This window comes from Bos mutus, chromosome 1 (genome assembly GCF_027580195.1).
Source record: "Bos mutus isolate GX-2022 chromosome 1, NWIPB_WYAK_1.1, whole genome shotgun sequence".
NCBI classification, from domain to species: Eukaryota; Metazoa; Chordata; class Mammalia; order Artiodactyla; family Bovidae; genus Bos; species Bos mutus.
In genome coordinates this window covers 69,979,969-70,007,675 of record NC_091617.1, presented here as the reverse complement: position 1 = coordinate 70,007,675, position 27,707 = coordinate 69,979,969, and the positions used below count along the sequence as shown (strand labels likewise).

General features: G+C 39.8%; 1 protein-coding gene across 2 annotated transcripts; it reads left to right on the top strand.

The window, feature by feature from the left end:
- The first annotated feature begins 26 nt into the window (after positions 1–26).
- Positions 27–27,707, top strand: DYNLT2B (dynein light chain Tctex-type 2B). Of its 2 annotated transcripts, none has more exons than XM_005897809.2 (5): positions 27–503; positions 3,269–3,402; positions 8,698–8,767; positions 18,110–18,173; positions 27,557–27,707. In XM_005897809.2, exons 1-5 carry the CDS (start codon positions 136–138, stop codon positions 27,602–27,604), a joined length of 684 nt encoding a protein of 227 aa, XP_005897871.2. In that variant the 5' UTR covers positions 27–135; the 3' UTR covers positions 27,605–27,707. The 2 variants fall into 2 exon arrangements, with proteins under 2 accessions (XP_005897871.2, XP_070226984.1); XM_070370883.1 differs by having other exon boundaries at positions 27,562–27,645.

The following is a 27,707-nucleotide window of genomic DNA, read 5'->3' as shown; positions in this document are numbered from 1 at the left end:
GTTTCCCTTGCCGCATACTACCTGTGTATCCCTGGGCCTCTACGGGCCTCAGGCTCTGTGTCACTTCCTAAGATTGCGACGCCTCTGGAAGTGTTTTGTAAATCGGACAAAAAGAGCCCAGTCTTCGCCGAAGTTATGCTCACTGTACCCCGACACACTTCTGGTCCAGCATCCGATGCGCAGGCGCAAGGAGGAGGGCGGCGAGAGCACGCTAAGAAGGGCGGGTCCCACGGTGCAGAGCGCGGGTCCGCTGCACGCAGGGTCAAAGGCGGCGCTGTCGCCCTGGAGACGGCTCAGCAGCTGCCGCGGCCACCGGCTCAGCTTTCTTTGCGGAAAACGCGGGGCCAAGAAGTTGAGGCTATGTCGGTTGCCGCCTCCTTCCCTAAGCACACGTCCTTCACTATGCGCGCGTCCTTTGCTGCAGCTGACGGCTTGCCTGAGACTGAGAACAACGCTGGGGAGCCGGAGAATACCTATATTCTGCGGCCTGTTTTCCAGCAAAGGCGGGTAGAAGACGGGTTGTGGCGGAGGCGACCCTCGAGACTCCTTCCGGCCCCAGGCAGAGCTCGCCTAATAGCTAGGGTGTCTGGAAGGAGCGCGGCGCCGGGGAAGGGGGGGGCGGTGCGTAGCGGGCTATGGAGGATGGGGCGGGGCTAGAGGCGGAGGGGCGGGCAGGGGAGGAGCCCGGGTGTTGGCGGAGGAACTTGAGAGGGAGGAAGGGGCGTGACCGGGGAAGGAAGGACTGGGCGGGAGAGGATGCGGTGCTGTTCCGCTTGGCCTTCCAGCTGCAGAAAACAGCACAGGACCGGACCAGCGATTGCAGGGTTAGAGTGCTCGGAGGTAGTCCCTTAGAGTAGCGCAGTAGGGGTAGTTGACTCTCGGAGTTTCAGAAAGTGGACACAGAGGAATTGAGATGGTTAGATGGCAGAAAACAAACGGCTTGCTTTGAATGCCATTCAGTTTTGAGGGTTCATGTGTGCCTAAGTGTGCCCAGAATGCGCTTACTCCTCTGCACGAGACCTGTATGTATTCATATTACAGTCTTACCCAAGTAGTATCCAGAGGCTTTTGGCCTGCCACCCTGATACCTTCCCAGAATTAAGGCACTAAGTCTTGTGTAGAGGAGGGTCAGGGTTGTAGGATCCATCAATAACTTCATTTTCCCAAGATAAAAAAAAAAAATTAAGACTTTCCCAAGCCCCTCCTCTTGTTACTTGAAATTACATTCCCAAATCAAGTGCTTGGTGAATACTAGAAGCCAGGAACGTTAGTTATAATGTGATAAAAAGATTTCATGTAGCAATTTTCTGGTGGGTAGCGCGTGTGTGTAGTCACCTCAGTCGTGTCCGAGTCTATGCAACCCTATGGCAACTGTAGTGTGCCAGGCTCCTCTGTCCATGGGATTCTCCAGGCAAGAATATTTGAGTGGGTTGCCATGCCTTCCCCCAGGGGATCTTCCCAACCCAGGGATCAACACAAGTCTTTTATGTATCCTGCGCTGGCAGGTGGATTCTTCACCACAAGGGCACCTGGCAAGTCCCTAGTGGCTTAGAAGGGACATTAAAAAAATATGCTGTTGTCTTGGTTAAACATTCTAAATACATAGAATGCCCTTCACCTGTGTTTCTGTTGTAATACAGAGCAAGATTAACAGCAAGTATATATTATGTAGAAATAACACTATGAGATTATTTGTGACTTGCAGAATGCCTTTGACATTTCCTGAGAGTGGAAAGGACTTAAAGGAAAAGCCAGATATAGTATGCTTGTTTATAGGAAAACCACATTTTGAACAGATCAAATCCTGTAAGTTTATCCATTATTTAAAATTTGCCTGTGAGAATAAGCAGCCAAGAGACCAAAGAAAATAATATTAAAAAGTAGTAAGGGGCTACTAGTACTACCAAATATTAAGCTGCATTATAAGCTCAAAACTGAAAACATTCTGGTAACTTGGCACATGATAAACAAATCAACTGAGATACTATATAGCCCAGAAAAGGAACTTAGTGTTGTAATATGTAATAAATGCAACTAAAATGCTAATAGTATTGTTAGGGTGGCTAAATTAGGGGAGACTTTTTTCTCTGTCTTCATTTATTCAGTAATTCATTTCTTCAAAAAATATTTGTCTGCTGGATGCTGTTCTAGAAATGGGATATAACCATGAACAAAACAGATAAAAAATTCTGCCCTATGGAGCTTGTGTTGTAGTTAGGTCAGACCACAAACAAGATAATTACATAAGTGAACCATATAGTGTATCAGATAATAATAAGTACTTGGAAGGGAGATAGATAAAGTGATATAGTAGGAAGGTGGTTTGAAGTTTTATAAAGGGTGGCTAGGGAAAGAGACTTTTGAATAAAGACTTGAAAGAAGTGAAGGAGCTAGATATGCATATGAAGAGAGGAACTGAACCTCTTACAGAGGTTAACATCAAGTGCAGAAGCACTGAAGTTTGTATGTCTGGTGTGGTCCAAGAACATACGGAAGGCTGGTGTGGCCTGAGTGGAGAGAATTAGCAGCAAAGTAGTAGAAAACAAGGTCAGAGAGTTTACTAGGGTGGATCAAATGAGACCTTGCAAGTCACAGAATGTTGCTTTTACTCTGAGTGAGGGGAAAAATATTTGGGTATTTTAAACAGAGGAGTGTCATGATCTGGCACATATTTTAATAGCACCAGTCTAGTTACTATGTTGGGAACAGGTTTTGGGGGAAAAGGCAGGCACAGAGACTTGTGAGGAGGTCATGATAATCAGGAAAGAAGCAGTGGTAGCTTGGAGCAGGGTAGTGGTAGTTGACTGGTGAGTGATTGAATTTTAGGTTATTTTGAAGGTAGAATTGGTAAGATTTGCTCATGAATGGGATGAGGGCTCTGAGAAAGGCAGCCACACTGACTCCAGGGTGTTTGGCTTGAGCAACTGGAAGAATGGAGTTACCATTGACTGAGATAACCTAGTTTTGGTGAGAAATGATCAGAAGCTCAGTATCGGGTGTACTAAATCTGAGTTGCCTCCTAGTCATCTGGATGGAGTACTGGTGGGAATATGTGATCTGAAGTTTAGGGGAATGGTCCAGGCTGGAGATATGTTTGTGATATGACTTGTTTTCTTAACTTGTATTTATTACTTTTATAATAAAAATATGAAAAAGAAGGATAAAATGATTGTAATGACAAAAACTGCAGGAAGTTGAGCTCTGAAGTTCAACTTTAAGTTTAGGATTTTGGAGTTACCAATTAGATGTTTTGAACTGATTCATTTAGGTTCAGACCCTCTGTGGTTAAAGACTGTATCCATGCTGTACTCAAGGAGGAATTGGCCAATGCTGAATACTCTCCAGAAGAAATACCTCAGCTCACAAAACATTTATCAGAAAATATTAAAGATAAATTAAAAGGTAATAGTGATGGTAATTGGAAATGACTTGTTCCCTTCAAAATACAGTTTTACCAATTTATCTCCTTTATGTTTAAACAAGGGACATACCTTAGCTGTGGATTCTGTTAAACACACATTTTTCTTCGGTGTTGGTCTTCTCAGTTATTTGGTAACTTTCACTCATGCAGGTTTTTGCATATGGTGGGAAAGAGCAAAGGTGTGAAATACCTAGTTGTACTGAATGACTATCCAAGATATCCCAGTATGCAGAAAGATCAGAAAGTACAGGGGCTCCTTTCCTCCTTTCCTCCATAACTTCTGATCTGCTGAGATATCAAGTCCTCAGCTTCTTATCATATCCTCCCAGATGGACCTTAGTCCACCTGTCTGGCCAAATGCTTAGCCATTTGCCCTACTCACCTCCCCACTCCTGCCTCACTCTACACCTGCAGGGCTGATCTCATGCTTTTCCTCCTTGTTCTTTGTCTTTCTATCTCTCTTACTCTCTTTTGTTAATAATGTCATGCCATCTAAAAAGTCCTTTCTGTCTACCCTTTAAAAACTATTTATTTTGGCTGCACCTCATGGCTTGTGGAATCTTAGTTCCCCAGCTGGGGACTGAACGCAGGCCATGTCAGTGAAAGCCTGGAATCATAACAGGCCACCAGGAAACTCCCTACCTACCCTTTTTAAAAAATTCTTTTGGAGGGAAGAATGTAATCGTAATACATTTTCATTGTAATAAACCTGGAAAATATACCTAATGCATTTTTTAAAGTTATATAAAAGCCTGTTAACCATGAGAGTTTCCATTTAATACTTTGATATATTTTCTTATTTTTAATAACGTATCTTAATTTTTAGAAATATAAAAAAATACAAAGAAGAAAATTGCAATTCTATTCTACTGCAATTCTATTCTATTGTAACTGTTAGTATATTAACATTGTTTTTAGATTTTTAGTGAAATTCTGTTAAAATTGTTGTAAAAAATACATGCTTGCTATTAAAAAGTTAAAGTGTAAAAAGATAATTAAAATTAGAATAATCACTTCAAATGCTTACACCCATGAAGAATGATTAGTATTTCATAAATATCATACCAGAGCTCTTTTCTGTGTATGCACGCATGCGTGCTTAGTTGCTTCAGTTGTGTCTGACTCTTTGCAACCCCATGAACTGTAGCCTGCCAGGCATCTCTGTCCATGAGATTCCCCAGGCAGGAATACTGGAGTAGGTTGCCATTTCCTCCTCCAGGATACCTTCCTGACCCAGCTGATCTCCTGCATTGCAGGCATATTCTTTACCCACTGAGCCACCTCGGAAGCCCCTTTTCTATGTATATGTATGGATAAATACTTTAAAAACAATGATATAGTATAGACTATTTCCCATAGCATTGTAGCATTTATTCTATATTTAAATAATCCCTTCACCGTGCTATTTCCATTTCTGATGTCTTTTTTCTGGTTCATTTCTTACCTAATAAGATTTTGTTGTAAGGTTTTTCAGGAAAGGCTCAGAAATGCGTTATTCCCTAGATTCTTTCATGTTTGAGAATGTCTTTAAACCAAAATATATTTTGGATGAATATAATATTTTGAGTGTGTGGATCATAATAAACTGGAAAATTCTGAAAGAGATGGGAATACCAGACCACCTGACCTGCCTCTTGAGAAACCTGTATGCAGGTCAGGAAGCAACAGTTCAAACTGGACATGGAACAATAGACTGGTTCCAAATAGGAAAAGGAGTACGTCAAGGCTATATATTGTCATCCTGCTTATTTAACTTATATGCAGAGTACATCATGAGAAACGCTGGGGTGGAAGAAGCACAAGCTGGAATCAAGATTGTCGGGAGAAATATCAGTAACCTCAGATATGCAGATGACACCACCCTTATGGCAGAAAGTGAAGAGGAACTCAAAAGCCCCTTGATGAAAGTGAAAGTGGAGAGTGAAAAAGTTGGCTTAAAGCTCAACATTCAGAAAACAAAGATCATGGCATCTGGTCCCATCACTTCATAGGAAATAGATGGAGAAAGTGGAAACAGTGTCAGACTTTATTTTTTTGGGCTCCAAAATCACTGCAGATGGTGACTGCAGCCATGAAATTAAAAGACGCTTACTCCTTGGAAGGAAAGTTATGTCCAACCTAGATAGCATATTCCAAAGCAGAGACATTACATTGCCAACAAAGGTCTGTCTAGTCAAGGCTATGGTTTTTCCTGTGGTCACGTATGGATGTGAGAGTTGGACTGTGAAGAAGGCTGAGCACCAAAGAATTGATGCTTTTGAACTGTGGTGTTGGAGAAGACTCTTGAGTGTCCCTTGGACTGCAAGGAGATCCAACCAGTCCATTCTAGAGGAGATCAGTCCTGGTGCTCTTTGGAAGGAATGATGCTAAAGCTGAAACTCCAGTACTTTGGCCACCTCATGTGAAGAGTTGACTCATTGGAAAAGACTCTGATGCTAGGAGGGATTGGGGGCAAGAGGAGAAGGGGACAACAGAGGATGAGATGGCTGGATGGCATCACTGACTTGATGGACGTGAGTCTCCGTGAACTCCAGGAGTTGGTGATGGACAGGGAGGCCTGGCGTGCTGCAATTCATGGGGTCGCAATGAGTCGGACACGACTGAGCGACTGAACTGAACTGAACTGAATATTTTGAGTTAATTTTTTTGAGAATCTTATATATAATCGCTTCACTGTCTTCTTGAATTAAATGTTATCATGGAGAGATCCGAGGCCAGTCTGATGTTCTCTGCAGAAAGACTTCTGTCCTTAACCTTGATGCTCAATAGATTTTCTAGAGTATAGTTTGATATTGAGCATTTTATGTCTGTTAATCTGTGGATTTTATTCTTTCCATATTGGAGAAATTTTCTTGTATCTTTTTTTTTTTTCTTGTACATTTCCAGCTCCATTTGTTAGATTATCTTCTTCAGGACACCAGATATCGATGTGTTGAATCACCTCTGTCTACCGTATTTATTATCTTTGCTGTAATTTCTTCCTTTTTTTTGACATATACTTCTGATTAAGTCAGTAATTCAATTTTCATTTGTGTCTGTCCTGTCTCTTGCCATTTGTAAGTGATTAGTTCTGCACTGATAGATATGGGTATTCAGTTTATTTCCTAGGCCTATAGTCTCCCTTTTCATCTTTCTTTTGTTTTGTAATCTGATTGAGTTCTTATTTTATAGAATTTGTAAGCTTATATTATGAATCAGCTGTGAGGAATTTTTCTTTGTTCCTTGATTTATGTTATCTCCTGGGTTGAGTTTTTTGGCCTTTTAAACAGTAAGTTTCTTTTCTTGCTAGTTCTTTGGCTTGTTTTTGCTGTTTTCCTTTTCCTTATTACCATTCAGCTTCTTTTCATTTTTGCTCTGATGTGGTATTGATGATTTTTTTTTTTTTTTACTTCTTAGCTTTTTTTTTTTTTGCCCTCCTCCCACTGTATCTAAGACTATATTATTTTTCCATCAGAACTATGTTTTAAGCTCTGGGCATTTAATATTCTAGCCACATTTCTAAAGCATGGGTATGAGAAAAGGAGGAAGAGGAATGGATAGAGAAGGAGGAAGCTCAGCTGAGCTGTGTGCAGTGTTTTTAAAAAATAACTTGGACTCTGTCTCCTTCTGCTGCTACTGCTACTAAGTCGCTTCAGTTGTGTCCGACTCTGTGGGACCCCATAGACGGTAGCCCACCACACTCCTCTGTCCCTGGGATCCTCCAGGCAAGAACACTGGAGTGGGTTGCCATTTCCTTCTCCAATGCATGAAAGTGAAATGCTAATGCTAATGCTAAGTCGCTTCAGTCGTGTCCGACTCTGTGCGACCCCATAGACGGTAGCCCACCACGCTCCGCCGTCCCTGGGATTCTCCAGGCAAGAATACTGGAGTGGGTTGCTATTTCCTTCTCCAATGCATGAAAGAGAAAAGTGAAAGTGAAGTCGCTCAGTCCTGTCTGACTCTTAGCGACCCCATGGACTGCCGCCTACCAGGCTTCTCTGTCCATGGATTTTCCAGGCAAGAGTACTGGAGTGGGGTGCCATTGCCTTCGATGAAAGTGAAAAGGGAAAGTAAAGTTGCTCAGTCGTGCCCGACTCTTATCGAACCCATAGACTGCAGCCCACCAGGCTCCTCCGTCCATGGGATTTTCCAGGCAAGCGTACTGGAGTGGGGTGCCATTGTTTTCTCCTTCTGAGACTTTGTTAAGTATCCTGAATTCAAGTTCATGTCCCTCAATGGAAGGGTACCTGTAGATGTTCAGATTATTTGCTTAATTTACCATATGATCCTGGAGCTTTTACTTTCATAAAAAAAGAATTGGCTCTGTCTCAATTTTGCCTATTTAACTTTTCCTTTTTAAAAAAATTTTACTGTTTCCATTTTTCTTTGGTCAGAAAAGAGAGAAGATAAAGATGCCCATTCAGTTTTCTGTCCCCAAAATTTGCTGTTGGAGAGAATTTTCAGGATTTTGCTGTTTTAGCAGTATAGTTTTGGGGGAGGTAGCCGAGTTGTCCTTGGCCATTCCATGTAATCCAGAATCTTTTGGTTTCTTTTCTATCTTACTGAAGAGCTTGTAGTTTTCTAAAGATCCCACGCACTATGTCTTTGCATGTGCTGTGCCCCTCCATAGAATGGAGAGACATTGTTCGTTTGATAAAATCTCACTCGTCTTTCAGGACCCAGCTCACTTATCGCATCCTCCAAGAAGTCTTTTCTGGTCATTCCTTCCCCATTGCCCAGTCAAAGGGAGGAGCCCCCCCAGCCCTGTGCTCCTAATGTACCTTGTACATGCCACTCTTTGAATTACTACTCTGTGGCATTTTCATTTTATTTTCTGTGTTTGCCTTCCCAACTACTATGAGTTCTTTAAGGCAAGAAGGATGTCTTATTTACTTCTATGTCTCCAGGGCCTAGCTCAATACCCGACTTAGAGCAAGAGAGAAAGGAAGGAAGCAAAGACCTATTGAGAGACCGCTGTGGAAGAGAAATGGGTAGAGACAGGAGGAAACTTATCTCTTCTAACCTCACAACACTTCCAGGAGGAAGGTAGTGATACTCCCATTTAACAGTTGAGGAGACTTAATCAGAAAAGTTAAATAACTTGTCTAAAGTTACACACTTATTAAGCTTACTGTTAGAATTTGTCCTCAAATCTCTCTGACTCCCAGATTTACAATCATACTCACTAAGTGTATAGACCAAATGCTTGTGTTCAATATCAGGAAAATTTGTCTTCATTAAGTAATTTTCCCATGTATTTGCTTCTATATAACTTTCTTTTTTGTTTTTCTTTCCAGAAATGGGATTTGACCGATATAAAATGGTGGTACAAGTAGTGATTGGAGAACAAAGAGGAGAAGGTGTATTGTGAGTAGCTGGTTTTTCCTTTTGTTTTTATTTTTATAAATTTCTTATTGGGTATTCATCTTCTTGACAATTCAGTAAGATCCTGTCTTTGCAAGGATGCGAGGAAAGGACAGTGTAATAAAATGCATGTGTGAACTGAAGAGATCCTGGTACTGAGCAGTGAGGTTGATAGTCTGGGTAAGTTCCATGGGGTAACTCACTTTTCATAGTATTTGTAGGCTAGTAAACCTTTGAGAGTTTATGTATATATGCTTCTAAGATAGTGTAGGATTATGTATATATGTTGCCTTGGTCTTACCATTCTCTTAATTTCTTTAAAATTGTCTGAGGGACAATTTTCATAGCTATTGCTATTGGCTTGGGCTTCTGTTTCTTAAAATTCACTCTGTTTTTTTTTTTTTTTCCAGTCCCAATGTCAGTTACCTAACTTGTTTCTCTTATGTTTTTCTGATTATTTTCTCCTTCACTGGTTCCTCTTTCCTGGCTATACCCCCAGCTGTGAACTTTCTTGAAGGCTCAGGTTTTATTCCACTGCTCTTCTCTGTCCATTTTCAATGAGGTCATTCATTTTCATGATATCAAACTGTCATTCCCATACTGACAAGTTCAGAATCTGTACTTCTTGTTTTTTCCTGTGCCCGAGTATTAATCTCTTATTTTCCTTTATAAACAGTGCCTAGTCTAGTATTTTGTAAGACAGTATGAAAATATTTGCTGGATGAATTAAAAAAAAAACCCTGTAGATACTATCACTGAGAATTTTCACTGTAGATTGTTAGATTGGGAAAGGACTACAGATTTTTTCCAGTGTCCATTCCCCTTATTTTATGATGACACTTACGAGGTTCAGCATGATTTGCCCCAAATTATGTATCTGGCTGGTGTCAGGGTCACTGTACTCTTTACCATGGTGTCCTCTTCCATTTGGTCAAAAGGTTTCAGGAGATTTCTTCACCACAGAGAAACTAGGAAATGCTTTATTATTCTGTCACCTCAGACTGCGATGGCACTCTACTCCAGTACTCTTGCCTGGAAAATCCCATGGATGGAAGAGCCTGGTAGGCTTCAGTCCATGAGGTCGTGAAGAGTTGGACACGACTGAGCGACTTCACTTTCACTTTTCACTTTCATGCATTGGAGAAGGAAATGGCAGCCCAATCCAGCGTTCTTGCCTGGAGAATCCCAGGGACGGCAGAGCCCGGTGGGTTGCCATCTATGGGGTCGCACAGAGTCGGACACGACTGAAGCGACTTAGCAGCAGCAGCAGCACCTCAGATTCAGTGTGTTCAAATAGAGTTCCATATTTCTCTTTCCTTCCTCTTCCAAAATCAGTCAGACATTTTCATTTCTCTGTCTCCCGCAGTATTACCCAGGTTCCCCTGCTTAAAGTGTGGAGTCCTCTTTTATGTAGCCCTGACTACCTCACTGCAAACACTGTAACCTGGATGTCAGGGTTGCTTAGCTCCCCCTTATCAACACTTCCAGACTCTGATCTCTCTCCTTTGCAATTCACACACAAGACTAGTGTCCCTGAAGTATGCCCTTACTTTTCTTAAACTCTGTAGAGTTTATTTCAAACCTTGTAAAGCATAAACACCTCAAACTTGTCCTGACTGACTGTTAAATGTGATCAGGCCAAACTCTAAAGCATGGCATATAAGGCCTCCCTTACCTCCTGTTAAAACTTTCGTCATCTAAAATTTCAGGCGTATGCAAAACTGCAGAACCAAGGAACTTGTGTGTGTCTGTTACCTAGCTTTAAGGTTATCAACCACACACTCATGTTGTTTCATTTATACCTCCACCTACTCTTCCTGCCTCCATCAGATTATTTTGAAGGAAATTCTAGTCATCATATCATTTCATCTGTAAATACAACAATATTTATGTCTAAAATATCAGGGCCTTTTTTATCATAATAAAATAGCACATTTAAACATTGAAGGTCTTTAATATTATAAGATATTCAGTTGGCTTTTTTTCTCTTCTTAAAACAGATAAGAGTCCGTGCCTGGTGAGGTGCCTCACTGGTGTCAAGGATATGGGCTCTCCTGTCTTGCCCTGATATGTCCTCATCTGTATCGTTGAAGGTGACTCAATACTACATTTATCCACATTCCTTAAGAGAAAGAGATAGAAGGAAAACATAAATGCCTTTCCATTTTCAACACTTTAAACTTATGATTACACTCTCTTCTGATTTCAGTTGTTTCTGTTGAGAAATCAGCCCTGAGTCTTATTTTTGTTCCTTTGGAGGTGATGTGTCTTTTTTCCTAGCCACTTTAAAATGTTTTTCTCGTTGCCTTTTTAGTATGATATACATGGTTTTCTTTGTATTTATTCTATTTGAGGTTCTTAGGACTTCTTGAATTTGCGGGCTCTTGAATCTTGTCGTATCAGCTTGAGAAAAGTCTTAACCATTTTTTCTTTTTTTTAAACAAGTCTTTTATCTTAGAATAGTTTAGATTTATAGAAAAGTTTCAGAGATAGTACAGAGAGTTCTTAAATATTTCACATCCAGTTTCTTCTGTTATTAACATCTTCTATTCAGTCAGTTCAGTCGCTCAGTCGTGTCCGACTCTTTGCGACCCCATGAATCGCAGCACACCAGGCCTCCCTGTCCATCACCAACTCCCGGAGTTCACTCAGACTCATGTCCATCCAGTCAGTGATGCCATCCAGCCATCTCATCCTCTGTCATCCCCTTCTCCTCCTGCCCCCAATCCCTCCCAGCATCAGAGTCTTTTCCAATGAGTCAACTCTTCACATGAGGTGGCCAAAGTACTGGAGTTTCAGCTTTAGCATCATTCCTTCCGAATAAATCCCAGGGCTGATCTCTTTCAGAATGGACTGGTTGGATCTCCTTGCAGTCCAAGGGACTCTCAAGAGTCTTCTCCAACACCACAGTTCAAAAGCATCAATTCTTCGGCGCTCGGCCTCCTTCACAGTCCAACTCTCACATCCATACATGACCACAGGAAAAACCATAGCCTTGACTAGACAGACCTTTGTTGGCAAAGTAATGTCTCTGCTTTTGAATATGCTATCTAGGCTGGTCATAACTTTCCTTCCAAGGAGTAAGCGTCTTTTAATTTCATGGCTGCAGTCACCATCTGCACTGATTTTGGAGCCCAGAAAAATAAAGTCTGACACTGTTTCCACTGTTTCCCCATCTATTTGCCATGAAGTGATGGGACCGGATGCCATGATCTTTGTTTTCTGAATGTTGAGCTTTAAGCCAACTTTTTCACTCTCCCCTTTCATTTTCATCAAGAGGCTTTTTAGTTCCTCTTCACTTTCTGCCATAAGGGTGGTGTCATCTGCAAATCTGAGGTTATTGATATTTCTCCTGGCAATCTTGATTCTAGCTTGTGTTTCTTCCAGTCCAGCGTTTCTCATTTGCCACAATCAATGAACCAATATTTATGCTTTATTATTAACTGAAGTGCATATATTATTCCAGTTTCTTTAGTTTTTACCTAATGTCATTTTTCCAGTCTAGGATCATATATAGGGTACCGTATTACATGTCTCTTCTTAGTCTTTTCTTGGCTATGACAGTTTCTCAGATATTCTTTGGTTTTGATGACCTTTGACAGTTTTGAGAGGTATGGGTAAGTATTTTGTAGAATGTCCCTCAAATGGGATTTGTTTGCTCATAATAAGCCTGGATTTATAAATTTTGGGGAGGAAGATCACAGAGGTAAAGTGCTGTTCTCATTGTATTATTTCAGGGTACATGTTGTTAGTATTATATGTTACTATTGATGTTAATTTTGATACCTATCTGAGTAGTATTTGTCAGATTGTCCACTGTAAAGTTACTCTTTCTTTCCTTTTCCATACTGTACTCTTTACAAAGAAATCACTACGTGCCACCCACACTTTAGGAGCAAGCAGTTATATTCCACCTCCTTGAAAGCAGAGTGTCTATACAAATGATTTGGAATTTTTCAGCATAGAAGATTTGTTTCTTTCCCATTTATTTGTTTATTCATTCATTTATTTCAGTTTGGACTATGAAAATTTATAATTTGGATTATAATCCAGTTCTACTTTATTTATTTCATGGCTCAGATTGTTCCAGCTTTGGCCATTGGGAATTCTTTCGGTTGACTCCTGGGTCCCTTTTACATACCCTGCCATTGTGGGGTTTTTGAGCACATCCTTATTTACTGGCACTATAAGATGTCTTACCTTATCCATTCCCTGCCCCAGCCCTAGAATCAGCCACTTCTCTAAGGAGCCTTGATTCATTTTCTTGGATAATGGCATTAGATACTAAGATCTGGGTGCTATATATGGCTATTATCCTTTAAAATATTGCCTCTGCTTCCTTGCTGTCTGCTGTCCTTTATGGACTCCAGTTACAAATATTTAGATCTTTTTACAGTAATACACATATCTCTTGGAGAAGGCAATGGCACCCCACTCCAGTACTCTTGCCTGGAAAATCCCATGGATGGAGGAGCCTGGTAGGCTGCAGTTCATGGGGTCTCTAAGAGTCGGACATGGCTGAGCGACTTCACTTTCAGTTTTCACTTTCATGCATGGGAGAAGGAAATGGCAACCCATTCCAGTGTTCTTGCCTGGAGAATCCCAGGGATGGAGCCTGGTGGGCTGCTGTCTATGGGGTCGCACAGAGTCGGACACAACTGAAGTGACTTAGCAGTAGCAGACATATCTCTTATGATGCTATTGTCTGATTTTTTGTTCTCTGTACTTCAGTTTGAGTATTTTTCTATTGACTTGTCCCTCAGTTCACTAATCCTCTTTTCCATTCTGTCTAATCTGATATTAATAAACCCACCAGCTGAATTCCTAACGTGTTATTATATTTTACAAGTCTAGGATTTCCATTTAAAATCTTTTTTCATAGATTCTAATTGTCTAGTGAAATTATTTTTTAATCTATGTTCTCCATCCTCCCTCTCTCCTCTCTTTTTACATTTTGGTCTTAGCAGTGCTTACCCTTGTCTCTGAACTGTGTGTTAGCCTGTTTTCTTTGACTATTTTTTTGTCTTATTAATCTTTCATATGGCTCTGTCTCTTGGCATGCCTACTTTGAGTCCTGGATATTGTGTTAAAACTTGTAAAACTTGCAGATAATATTATTTTCCTCCAGAAAAGGTTTACCATTCCTTTGTTATTCAGGTAGAATATGGTCTACTTACCTGAATCCAATAAGATACTGAGCTGAGTTGAGGTTGGGTTGTTGCTGTTTTGATAAGGCTTTCTCCATCTTTACCTCACCCTTCTTTGTTGAATGTAGCCCTCCAAATCTTTCAACCAAGAACCTGGCGTGTTCATTGAAACCTGATCTACTGACTTTTAGTCCTTTTCTTCTGAGTGTTAAACTCCGCTTCATTCCAAAGGCTTTTTCTGTAATGAATTAGTTTCCTAGAAAAGCAAAAATATGTTCTTTTACGGTTCTGGAAATCCTACATTCAGAATGGGTTTTGTTGAGCTAAAATCAAGGTGTTGGCAGGGCTGTATTCCTCTTGGAGGCTCTGGGGGAGGGTTCACTCCCTTGCCTATTCCATCTTCTAGAGGCCACCTGCATTCCTCAGCTCCAAACCCTTCCTCCATCTTCAATGCCAGTAGCATTGTGTCTTCAAATGTCTCTCTGACCCTGACCCTCCTGCCTCCCTCTTTCTTTTATAAGGACTCGTGATTACATGGAACCCACCTGGATAATCTCCCCATCTTAATATCATTCATTATACATCTGTAAAGCCATTTTTGCCATGTAATATCACATTCACAGGTTCTGGGGCTTAGGACATAGACATATTTGGCCATTATTTTGCCTACCATGTTTAGCTTTTTAGGTTCCTGCATGCACAGTTTCAGAATTTAACACATGTCTTGAGGGGGAACCTACCAAGTGACAGGCTCAGTTCTACTCTCTCCTTTTTCACAGGGATCTTGGCCCCTTCAACGTCTCCAGTTTTATGCCACCCCCAACTCCCCAGCCCTGCAAGACTGCCAGCAGTCCTGCTGATTTTTTTTTTCCCTCAGTAATTGGTCCTTTTCCTGGACAAAGCCCAGGCTCTCAGCCTCTAGCTCTGTGCTTAGAGTTGGTAAGTGCCTCAGGGAGAACTTTGCTTCAGAGTTTCAGCTTACTTCATGTGGTTCACCTTTCTCTGGAATTTTGGCTCTCCTAGTCTTTATTTCCTTCAGCAGCTCTCTGATTCATTTTATTTATTTTTTCTAATTGACTTGGTGGGAGCATTTGGGCACCTACAAACTGTTCCATCATATTTCTTCTAAGTCTTTTGACATAATTTTATAAATATATATATATACATAAATATATAAAAATGTACATATGTATATATATTTAAATGAATATAACATTCTTTTTTTATATAGCCAAGGGTTTTGAAATGATTTAAGTATCCCAGGTTTATCTTGTACATTTTCAGCCACAGTCTTAGAACTGGCCATTTTTCCAAGGAGCTCTGGTTCCTTTTTTGGGGAAATTGTGTAAAGAGACTGCAATTCTAAAGTAAAATTGTGTTTTGTGCATCTGTGTATCATTTACACCTAGCACTTTGCTTATATATAATACTCAACAAATACTGGTTAAATACATTTTTATATTTATTCTTACACTTGGTTCTACTCAGCTTAAGTACTGCTTCCTTCATGAAATCTTCTTTGGCTTTTTGTCCTCTCTAAATTCTCTAAAATTCTTCAGCACTTCTACAGATTTAATTCAACTATTGTGCAACTTGGACTTGGAGGCTTGGCATAGACAATATAATCCCTTTTAATCCTAAATAACCTATAACAGCACCAACAATACATTATCTTATTCTTTTAATGAGTATTATTTTTTTTCACCAAATTAAGTTGAGAATTGTTTGAGGACAAAGCCAGGTTTTACTGATTCTGGACATATGATACTTGCTAAATAAATACTTATTGATTGATCAGTTAAGTATATTAATTTGATTCATCCTGTTACCATTTGGAAATAGGTAGAACTTTTTGGATTTAAGAATGTGTGAAATATTAGGCTGGGGGGAGCTATTCTATGTAAAAGTCAGGGGAAAAAGGCTTTTAAAATTGAACGAATATAGTATGGTACGTGTATATCTTTCTCTACAGGCTTGAAGCTGAACTGCTGCTGCTGCTAAGTCACTTCAGTCGTGTACTGCCTAGGTTCAAAGCCAACCTTTGTCACTTACTATATATTATAAATGACTTTAGACAAATTTATTAATTTCTCAGTTTCCCTATTTATTAAATGGGTATATTAATAGTACCTATCTCATGGGATTAAGTAAGTTAATATAAAGCACTTAGACCAATGAGGCACAAAGTAGTGTTCAATAAATGTTAATGATGAATCATATACATACATTAAAAAAAATAGAACATTTAAAATTACTTTTTAAAACTTATTATATTGTGAATATCTTTTCATGTTCTTAAAAGTTTTTTTTTTTGTAAAAAATCTTTAATGGCTGCACAGAATTTCATTCTAAGAAATACCGTAATTTCATTTAGTAATCTAAAACTTCTTCATATTTGTTTCCATTTTCAAATAGACTTTTATTTTGACTGACATTTGTTCTTATCCATTAACTGGGGAGAGGAGAATGGCTAATTTTAGAATTTAGAGGCAGCATAGCATCCTGTAGAGATAATACTGGATAGAATTAGTTAGAAGATTGAATTCTAGTTTAGAATTGTCCCTTTCTTCTCTAGGATCCTATGCACTGATCAGTTCAGTCACAACTCTTTGCAACCCCATGGACTGCAGCACGCTAGGCCCCCCGTCCATCACCAACTCCCGGAGTTTACTCAAACTCATGCCCATTGAGTCGGTAATGCCATCCAACCATCTCATCCTCTGTCGTCCCCTTCTCCTCCCGCCTTCAGTCTTTGCCAGCATCAAGGTCTTTTCAAATGAGTCAGTTCTTCCATCAGGGGACCAAAGTATTGGAGTTTCAGCTTCAGCATCAGTCTTTCCAATGAATATTCAGGACTGATTTCCTTTAGGGTGGACTGGTTGGATCTCCTTGCAGTCCAAGGGACTCTCAAGAGTCTTCTCCAACACCACAGTTCAAAAGCATCAATTCTTCAGCACTCAGCTTTCTTTATAGTCCAACTCTCACATCCATACATGACCACTGGAAAAACCATAGCCTTGACTAGATGGACATTTGTTGGCAAAGTAATGTTTCTGCTTTTTAATATGCTATCTAGATGGTCATAGCTTTTCTTCCAGGGAGCAAGCATCTTTTAATTTCATGGCTGCAGTCACCATCTGCAGTGATTTTGGAGCCCAAAAAAATAAAGTCTGACACTGTTTCCACTGTTTCCCCATCCACTTGCCAGGAAGTGATGGGACCTGATGCCATGATCTTAGTTTTCTGAATGTTGAGCTTTAAGCCAACTTTTCACTCTCCTCTTTCACTTTCATCAAGAGGCTCTTTAGTTCTTCTTCACATTCTGCCATAAGGGTGGTGTCATCTGCATATCTGAGGTTATTGATATTTCTCCCAGAAATCTTGATTCCAGCTTGTGCTTCATCCAGCCCAGCATTTCTCATGATGTACTCTGCATATAAGTTAAATAAACGGGGTGACAATATACAGCCTTGATGTACTCCTTTTCCTATTTGTGAACCAGTCTGTTGTTCCATGTCCAGTTCTAACTGTTGCTTCCTGACCTGCATACAGATTTCTCAAGAGGCAGGTCAGGTGGTCTGGTATTCCCATCTCTTTCAGAATTTTCCACAGTTTATTGTGATCCACACAGTCAAAGGCTTTGGCATAGTCAATAAAGCAGAAATAGATGTTGTTCTGGAACTCTCTTGCTTTTTCAGTGATCCAGTGGATGTTGGCAATTTGATCTCTGGTTCCTAGAACAGATTGGACTAAATAATTTGTTGGTCCTTTCCAGACCTTCCTTCTCATATTATTGTGCAGGAATTGAGCCCATTTTATTAGCCATAAGTCTAGGTATTATTTCCTCTAAAAGTCTGACCTGAAATAATCTTTAACAGAGCTTTCCACCTTGACTGCCTTAGACTTCAAGGTATCCACCTCTTCAGCCATTGAGCAGCCAGTCAGAGTCTGAGGCTGCTAGACCCCTGGGCCTGTTACCTCCAGCTGCAAGCAGCCTCATCTGACTCCAGTCCCTTCTAGTGTACCCAGGATCTTTTGCTATACAAATATGATTTTCTATATGTCATCTCATTCTGTGAAAAGATTTGGAAGCACTGGTATGTAAGAATGTATCATGGGAAACTTTTGTTTATGGCAGATATATGTGGTTCAGGTCCTTGTTATATTGTTGATAATTCTCTACTCTTTGACTTTTTAGCATGGCTGCTCGCTGTTTCTGGGATGCTGACACTGACAACTGTACTCATGATGTTTTCATGAATGTAAGTCTACTGGAAACCTTTTTTGCCTATCTTAAGGACACGTGGGCATTCCAGATCAAATCCCTTAATATTTGTTAAGATATGGTGACACTTTATTTATTTTGGCATCACAGCATGTGGGATTTTAGTTCCCCAACCAGGGATTAAACCCATGCCTCCTGCATTGGCAGTGTGGAGTCTTAATAACCAAACTGCCAGAGAAGTTCCTGAGGCCACTTTAGTTTTAGACATTTGTCTGACACTACTTCTAGATAAGATGATTTTACTGTCCATTTGTGTTACTAAATCAGAAGCCTAGTGTGCTGCTTATAGATAAGGACACTTTTATATCTACTGATGATGTAACTCTTCACAAATTTGAATGTAGAAATAGCATACTACTTATTTGGTGCTAACAGACAGCAGTTTGTTAAGCTGCAAAGAAATTTGGGTGGCAGGGATTCCATGAGCAAAGGTGATTTTTCTTTCAGTAATAAAATTAATTACTTTATCTTAAAGCTATTTAGTAAAACTAAGCAAAAGTACAGAGGAATTTTTATAAAGAAGTTTCATTTAAACATTGGGACATTATTGACACGAACATTTCATATATTTTAAACATATGTTGTTATTTTATGCTTATTTCCAGAAAGGATCCTGTCTTCTATCCAAATGCTCTCAGGTTGTGAGTTAGTAGAGTCAGACTTAAAGTATAGTAGAGTAGAAGAGAAGAACTAGATTGAGTGAATTGGGAGAGGTCCCATTTCTAGTGCTGTAACTTTCTAATTGAATGACTTTAGGTAAGTCATTGAGCTTTTCTCTGATTGTATCAGTAATATGAGAAAGCTGTATTAGATATTCCTAAAGACTGGCTGTGGGTGACTAAGAATAATTTGAGGAACTTGTTTAAAATATAGGTGCCAGGGCTCTGCTCAATAAATTCTGATCAAATAAGCCAGGGGTTGAATCAGGGAATCTGATTCTTTAAAAAAGTTCTCCACATGATTATCTTACTGCCAGGTATAGAAGCTGCTGGTGCAGATGATCCTAAGGTACCTTTTAGCTCTAAAATTCTATGGTCCTACCAAAGTTTTATTTTATGCTCAACTAACCTGAAGATCACAGGATGGACAGTGGGAAAGGGTTAGTCACTCAGTTGTGCCCGACTCATATCGACTGTAGCCCTCCAGGCTTCTCGTCCATGGAATTCCCCAGGCAAGAATACTGGAGTGGGTATCCATTCCCTTCTACAGGGGCTCTTCCTGACCCAGGGATTGAACCCTGGAACCTAGGTCTCCCGCATTGCAGGTAGATTCTTTACCGTCTGAGCCACCAGGGCAGTGGGAAGTACTATGCAAATCTTCAAATATCAGCTCTTTGGGAGAAGGGTCAAACTCAGGTGGTGGTTTTCCCTGCTCTTTGAAAACTGCATATTTCCCTGAGTCCTTATATGATACAATTCATTCATTCAACAAATAATCCTGAGCTCCTATTATGTGCCTTATATTTTAATGTTTTGATTTTGTTATAATCTGTTATTACATTTAGAAAGTAGAGAAGAAAGTAGGGGATAACCCATAACTCAATTCCTTTATTGCTAGGAATAAAATGGTGCACTGGGACGACCCAGAGGCATGATACGGGGAGGGAGGAGGGAGGAGGGTTCAGGATGGGAAACACGTGTATATCTGTGGCGGATCATGTTGATATATGGCAAAACCAATAGAATATTGTAAAGTTAAAAAATAAACACACACACACACACACAAAAAGACAGTCATGATTTCAGCTGGTCAAGAGCTTAGAAACCCATGGAGACTAGACAATACTCATATTAACCAATATGCAATTTAAAATTTTACTTATTAATTATTACTTAGTAAAGATGATCAGGATCTGGATTTAGAATATAGGATTAATGGGGTAAGTGTCTAAAAGTCATTTTTGAGAGCCTGGTCTAGGTTGCTAACTTAGTCTACTATATCTTTAGTTCAGTTTATTGAGTGTTTATTTAGGCTTCATTTTTCAGTGCTTAAAGTATTTTGTTTATTTGGGAGAAAATCCCAGGAAGGGCCAGTAGGAGTTGAGGAAATGAGAGAGGGGAGAGAAAAGCATATTATTGAACTGATTACTGTGGATAGCCAGGGCTCAATTCCTGTGAAGAACTCTGGGTGGCACTGGAAGAACAGTGCCAATCAAAGGTGGGGTCTATAAGACCAATGCCAGTCTACAAATTGTTTGGTACATGTCTTCAGAAAGATAAATACATAAATTATGTGTAAGGGTTTAGAAACTCTCATGGAATTTGACAGAGTAATTTTATGTTCATTGAGTCTAATTAATAAGAAGTTTAGGTTGTATTTGTATGTTTCTTTTTCATTTTCTTAGTTAATAATTTTTATTTTATTTTATGAAAGTATCATTCATAAGGGATTAGAAATTAAAACAAACAAAAAATAGGTGCTCCTCACCACAGACAGTACTATTTTATTTTAGCGATACATATTTTATTGAAGTATGGTTGACTTACAGTGTTTCAGATGCACAGCAAGGTGATTCAGTTATACATATACACATATAATATTTTTTAAATTATTTGCCATTATAGGTTATTACAAGATATTGACTATAGTTCCCTGTGCTATACAGTAAACCTCTGTTGCTTGTTGCATATCTACTTATTTAAATTAGGAATCTGGCATTCTATTCATACTAAGTCAAACAAGTGGAATCAAAATGTCATAAATTTTTTAGTTAGGCAAAAATTCATAAGTTTTCTAAAATACGTATATTATACATATTATTTGTATATAAGTGTACAAAAGCTTTTCTACTATGCTTGAGAAAGAACATCAAAAGAAAAAAGGAAATGGAATAATTGGTAAACATAAACTAAATGAAACGGGAGCGCTGAATATGAAATAGAAAAAGTGAAACAAACTAGAAAGAAATAAAGATAATCATATAGTCCAATTGTTTTTAAACATGAATGCTCATTAGAAACATATTTGGAGCTCTGGAGAAAGAAAAAGCAATACCCGGGCATTTGTATTTTTTAAAAATTTCCAAGATATTTCTGATATGCATCTGGATTTTAAAAAGTGATTGCAGGATATAGAGTGCTATTATTTTCCTGTTGACCAATCATGATACAGTGGTATTAAGTGAATAATAGTTACATAAACACAATAATAAAAGATGTTTATCAGTTTTTTCAGTCAGTAGCCAGACAAAAAATAAAAGCCAACCATAATGGCAACATGATTAACCTAATAATATAAAATAATTACATACAATTTGGGGGGGTCAAGCAAAGTGATGTGGTAAGTAGAAATACATCATCCATGCACATGTTTTCATCTGCCAAGCAGGTCTGTGTCTTTTGGTTAGTGCATTTAATCCTATTACCATTTTCTTAATTGTTTTAGGTTTCTTTTCTTTTTTTTTTTTTTAGAAATTTATTTATTTTTATTTTTTAATATAAGTTTATTTATTTTAATTGGAGGCTAATTACAATATTGTATTGGTTTTGCCATACATCAACATGAATCTGCCACGGGTGTACACGTGTTCCCCATCCTGAACCCCACCTCCCTCCCCATACCATCCCTCTGGGTCATCCCAGTGCACCAGCCCCAAGCATCCTGTGTCCTGCATCGAACCTGGACTTGCGATTCATTTCATGTATAATATCATACGTGTTTCAATGCCATTCTCCCAAATCATCCCACCCTCTCCCTCTCGCACAGAGTCCAATAGACTGGAGCCTATTATACAGAGTGAAGTAAGCCAGAAAGAAAAACACCAATACAGTATACTAACACATATATATGGAATTTAGAAAGATGGTAATGATAACCCTGTATGTGAGACAGCAAAAGAGACACAGATGTATAGGTTTATTTTCTGTAGGTCTTTGCCTTCTCTGTGTTTCCTGCCTAGAGAAGTTCCTTTAGCGTTTGTTGTAAAGCCGGTTTGGTGGTGCTGAATTCTCTTAACTTTTGCTGGAAAGCTTTTGGTTTCTCCATCAAATCTGGATGAGAGGCTTGCTGGGTAGAGTCTTCTTGGTTGTAGGTTCTTCCCTTTCATCACTTTAAATATATCGTGCCATTCCCTTCTGGCTTGTAGAGTTTTTGCTGAGAAATCAGCTGATAGCCTAATGGGAGTTCCCTTGTATGTTATTTGTCCTTTTTCCTTTGTTGCTGTTTTTATTTCATCTTTAATTTTTGTCAGTTTGATTACTATGTGTCTTGGTGTGTTCCTCCTTGGGTTTATCCTGCCTGGGACTCTGTGCTTTCTGGATCTGGTTGACTATTTCCTTTCCCATGTTATGGAAGTTTCCAGCTATTATCTCTTTGAATGTTTTCTCAGGGCCTTTTTCTCTCTCTCGTCTCCTTCTGGGATCCCCTATAACGTGAATGTTGGTGAGTTTACTGTTGTCCCAGAGGCCTCTTAGACTCTCTTCATTTCTTTTCATTCTTTCCTCTATATTTTGTTCTGTGGCAGTGATTTCTACCCAGTCATTTATTTATTCTTGTGCTTCAGTTATTCTGCTGTTGGTTCCTTCTAGTATATTATTCATCTCTGTTTGTTCTTTAGTTCTTCTAGGTCTTTGGTAAACATTTCTTGCATTTTCTCCATTGTTTTCCTGAGATTCTGGATCATCTTGACTATCATTATTCTGAATTCTTTTTCTGGAATGTTGCCTATGTCCACTTCATTTAGTTGTTTTTCTGGGTTTTGATCTTGTCCCTTCATCTGGGACAAAACTTTCTGCTTTTTCATCCTGATTAACTTTATGTAATGTGGTTTTGTTTTAACTGCTGTGGGTCTGTGGTTCTTCCTGCTTCTTCTGTCTGCCCTCTGATGGAGGAGGCAAAGAGGTTTGTGTAAGCTTCCTGATGGGAGGGGCTGGCAGTGGGAAAAACTGGGTCTTGCTCTGGTGAGACGGAGCCTTTCTTTAATCCAATTATCTGCTGATGGGTGAGATTGCCCTCCCACCCTACTAGTTGTTTGGCCTGAGGCAACCCAGCCCTGGGGTCTCTGGGCTCTATGGTAGGGTTAATGGCGAACTCCAAGCAGATTTATGCCAAGGGGGACCTTCTTGGCCTGCTGCTTTCAGTGCCCCATCCTTGTGGTGAGCTTCTTCTAACCCATGCCTCCACAGGAGACCCTCCAACACTAGCAGTCTCCTATGGGGTCACTGCTCCTTTCCTCTGGGTCTTGGTGCATACAAGATCTTGTTTGTGCCTTCCAGGACTGGTGTCTCTGTTTCCCCCAGTCCTGTGGAAGTCCTATAATAAGATGCCACTGGCCTTGAGGTCAAATTCCCTGGGCATTCCTAGTTCCTTTGTCTGATCTGAAAGCTGGTAAGCCTGACGTGGGGTTCAGAACCTTGACAACAATGGGAGAACTTTTTTGGTATTATTGTTCTCCAGTTTGTGAGTCACCTACCTGGTGAGTATGGTATTTGATTTTATAATGATTGTGCCCTTCCTACCATCTAGCTGAGGTAGAAATTGCTAGGCAGTGAGTGTAGGACTCTGAGACCTCAATCTTGTTTTCATAAACATCTGGCTCCATTAGCCTAAAGTTATATCCTTTCTCCCAATTCCTGGAATGTGTGCTTGGTGTGACAAATTATCAGCACTCAGATCCAGGGAAGGGAAGTAACTAACTTCTGTTCCATATGCCTGAGGAAAAAACAACTGATGATCATTAATCTTAAGCCCGTACATCAAAGTCAGTTCAGTTGCTCAGTTGCTCAGTCTGACTCTTTGCAACTCCATGGACTGCAGCATGCCAGGCCCCCCTGTCCATCACCAACTCCCAGAGTTTACTCAAATTCATGTCCATCGAGTTGGTGATGCCATCCAGCCATCTCATCCTCTGTCGTCCCCTTCTCCTCCTGCCTTCAATCTTTCCCAACATCAAGGTCTTTTCAAATGAGTCAGCTCTTTGCATTAGGTGGCCAAAGTATTGGAGTTTCAGCTTCAGCATCAGTCCTTCCAGTGAATATTCAGGACTGATTTCCTTTAGGATGGACTGGTTGGATCTCCTTGCAGGCCAAGGGACTCTCAAGAGTCTTCTCCAACTCCACAGTTGAAAAGCATCAATTCTAAGGCACTCAGCTTTCTTCACAGTCCCAACTCTCACATCCATACATGACTACTGGAAAACCATAGCTTTGACTAGATGGACCTTTGTTGGCAAAGTAATATCTCTGCTTTTTAATATGCTGTCTAGGATGGTCATAGCTTTTCTTCCAAGGAGCAAGCATCTTTTAATTTCATGGCTGCAGTCACCATCTGCACTGATTGTGGAGCCCAGAAAAATAAAGTCTCTCACTGTTTCCATTGTTTCCCCATATATTTGCTGTGAAGTGATGGGACCAGATGCCATGGTCTTAGTTTTCTGAATATTGAGTTTTAAGCCAACGTTTTCACTTTCCTCTTTCACTTTCATCAAGAGGCTCTTTAGTTTTTCTTCACTTTCTGCCATAAGGGTGGTTTCATCTGCATATCTGAGGTTATTGATATTTCTCCCAGCAGTCTTGATCCCAGCTTGTGCTTCATTCAATCCAGCATTTCCCATGATGTAACTTGCATAGAAGTTAAATAAGCAGGGTGACAATATACAGCCTTGATGTACTCCTTTCCCAGTTTGGAACCAGTCTGTTGTTCTATGTCCAGTTCTAACTGTTGCTTCCTGACCTGCATACAGAATTCTCAGGAAGCAGGTAACGTGGTCTGGTATTCCCATCTCTTTAAGAATTTTCCACAGTTTGTTGTGATCCATACAGTTAAAGGCTTTGGTGTAATCAATAAAGCAGAAATAGATGTTTTTCTGGAATTCTCTTGCTTTTCCTATAATCCAGTGGATATTGGCGATTTGATATCTGGTTCCTCTGCCTTTTCTAAATCCAGCTTGAATATCTGGAAGTTCACGGTTCACAAACTATTGAAGCCTGGCCTGGAGAATTTTGAGCATTACTTTGCTAGCATGTGAGATGAGTGCAATTGTGTGGTAGTTTGAACATTCTTTGGCATTGCTTTTCTCTGCTATTGGAATGAAAACTGACCTTTTCCAGTCCTGTGGCCACTGCTGAGTTTTCCAAAATTGCTGGCATATTGACTGCAGCACTTTAACAGCATCATCTTTTAGGATTTGAAATAACTCAACTGGAATTCTATCACTTCCACTAGCTTTGTTTGTTATGAAACACAACTGATGATTATTAATCTTAAATCCATACATCTGGTCCATTGTAAAATGGCCAGGTGGCATGAAAAAGGGTGGAAAATTAATTCAAGGATCAAGAGAAGCCATAAAGATGTTAAGCTAAGCATCTTGACCAAAAATGTACAGATTAAGGATATAAATACTGCTGTTAGTCCCACCTTTGGGTGACTCTCTACCCTCTTCTCAGTGTCTATGCTGAGAGCTTTATACTTTCCTTCTCTTTAATAAATCCTGTTTGCTTGCTACCCTAAGTGTTTGCGTGTTCGTGAAGTTCATTCTTCGGCTCCAGAAACAAGAACTCGGATTCCCATTTCATCTCTACAGCTTCTTCTTTGTTTTTGATGTGGGTTACCTTTTTTTCAGTGGGTTCCAGTGTCCTCCAGTCTATGGTTATTCAGCAGTTAGGTGCCAGATAGCATTATTTTAGAACACAATAATCCCACCCAAGAAGCCAGGGAACTGGGTTAACTGAAGAATTTGCTTTTGGTTAATAATCACGTACTTGAACTCATATTTTCTTGCATCATTGCCAGGCTGGAGGTGAGGTTGATGGGTTAGGAGGTACTAAGGCATTCAGAAAACTAAGATCATGGCATCTGGTCCCATCACTTCATGGCAAATAGATGGGGAAACAGTGTCAGACTTTATTTTTGGGGGGCTCCAAAATCATTGCAGATGGTGATTGCAGCCATGAAATTAAAGATGCTTACTCCTTGGAAGGAAAGTTATGACCAACCTAGATAGCATTTTCAAAAGCAGAGACATTACTTTGCCAACAAAGGTCGGTCTAGTCAAGCCTATGGTTTTTCCTGTGGTCATGTATGGATGTGAGAGTTGGACTGTGAAGAAAGCTGAGTGCCGAAGAATTGATGCTTTTGAACTGTGGAGTTGGAGAAGACTCTTGAGGGTCCCTTGGACTGCAAGGAGATCCAACCAGTCCATTTTAAAGCAGATCAGTCCTGGCTGTTCATTGGAAGGACAGATGCTGAAGCTGAAACTCCAATAATTTGGCCACCTCATGTGAAGAGTTGACTCATTGGAAAAGACCCTGAAGCTGAGAGGGATTAGGGGCAGGAGGAGAAGGGGACGGCAGAGGATGAGATGTCTGGATGGCATCACCGACTCGATGGACTTGAGTTTGAGTAGACTCCGGGAGTTGGTGATGGACAGGAAGGCCTGGCGTGCTGCGATTCATGGGGTAGCAAAGAGTCGGACACGACTGAGCAACTGAACTGAATTGAGGCATGTTGCTGCTGCTGCTGCTGCTGCTAAGTCACTTCAGTCGTGTCCGACTCTGTGCGACCCCATGGACTTCAGCCTACCAGGCTTCTCCGTCCATGGGATTCTCCAGCCAAGAACACTGGAGTGGGTTGCTATTTCCTTCTCCAATGCATTAAAGTAGAAAGTGAAAGTGAAGTTGCTCAGTCGTGTCTGACTCTTAGCAACCCCGTGGACTGCAGCCTACCAGGCTCCTCCATCCATGAGATTTTCCAGGCAACAGTACTGGAGTGGGGTGCCATTGCCTTCTCCCTAAGGCATGTTGAACACCTCTAATTACCTAAAACATGTTTTAACAAATTTATAGGATATGGAGCACATTTTCAGATTCTGAGTTAAAAGGTGGACAGTTATATTTTGTCAGTTAAGAACAAACAACCAGACATCATTTGTCCTTATCCAGAATTTATGACAAGGTGCTGTATTTTCTTTATCTGTGATACTGTAACATGCTTGGATTTGGTAATGCATATAGTTTAAGAAACTCAAAGCATTTTAATTATATTATTTCTTTGATAAATCAGGAAAAATGGGAATACTTATTTTAATAATAAACATTACATAAAGTACATTAGCTTGCATTATGTTTCTTCATTCAGAAAATCTATTATTTTTTTTTTCATTCAGAAAATCTATTATTTAAAAAAAAAAAAAAGAAAATCTATTATTTAACCATCCTACCCTTTTAGTTAGCAACTTTGTAGCTATCCTGAGGCAAGAAAATCTCTAGCTATACTCTGGAAAATCTGTTTCTTAAAGAAAGGAAAGTCTTCATGATTGAGAACTGGTAAAGATCTGAGATGATGTTAATTTCACATCTGTGCTGTCCTTTGGTACTAACTGAAATACTAACAATGGATTCATGTTTGCTTTCTTTTTTTTAGGACAGTTTATTCTGTGTTGTAGCAGCATTTGGCTGTTTCTACTATTGAATCTTGAAAGCTGGAAAAAGATATGACTATGAAGAAATATGAACTTTTTTACATTGTTAAATAAATATCTTGACAAAATAAAGTGAACAGTTTGGCAACTGAG

Bases quoted from the DNA above. Each gene is read 5' to 3' on its own strand.
- DYNLT2B (XM_070370883.1), top strand. From the start codon at position 136: ATGCTCACTGTACCCCGACACACTTCTGGTCCAGCATCCGATGCGCAG. The intron at 3,403-8,697 runs GTAATAGTGATG...TTTTCTTTCCAG, and splicing joins TATTAAAGATAAATTAAAAG to AAATGGGATTTGACCGATAT. The intron at 8,768-18,109 runs GTGAGTAGCTGG...TTGACTTTTTAG, and splicing joins CAAAGAGGAGAAGGTGTATT to CATGGCTGCTCGCTGTTTCT.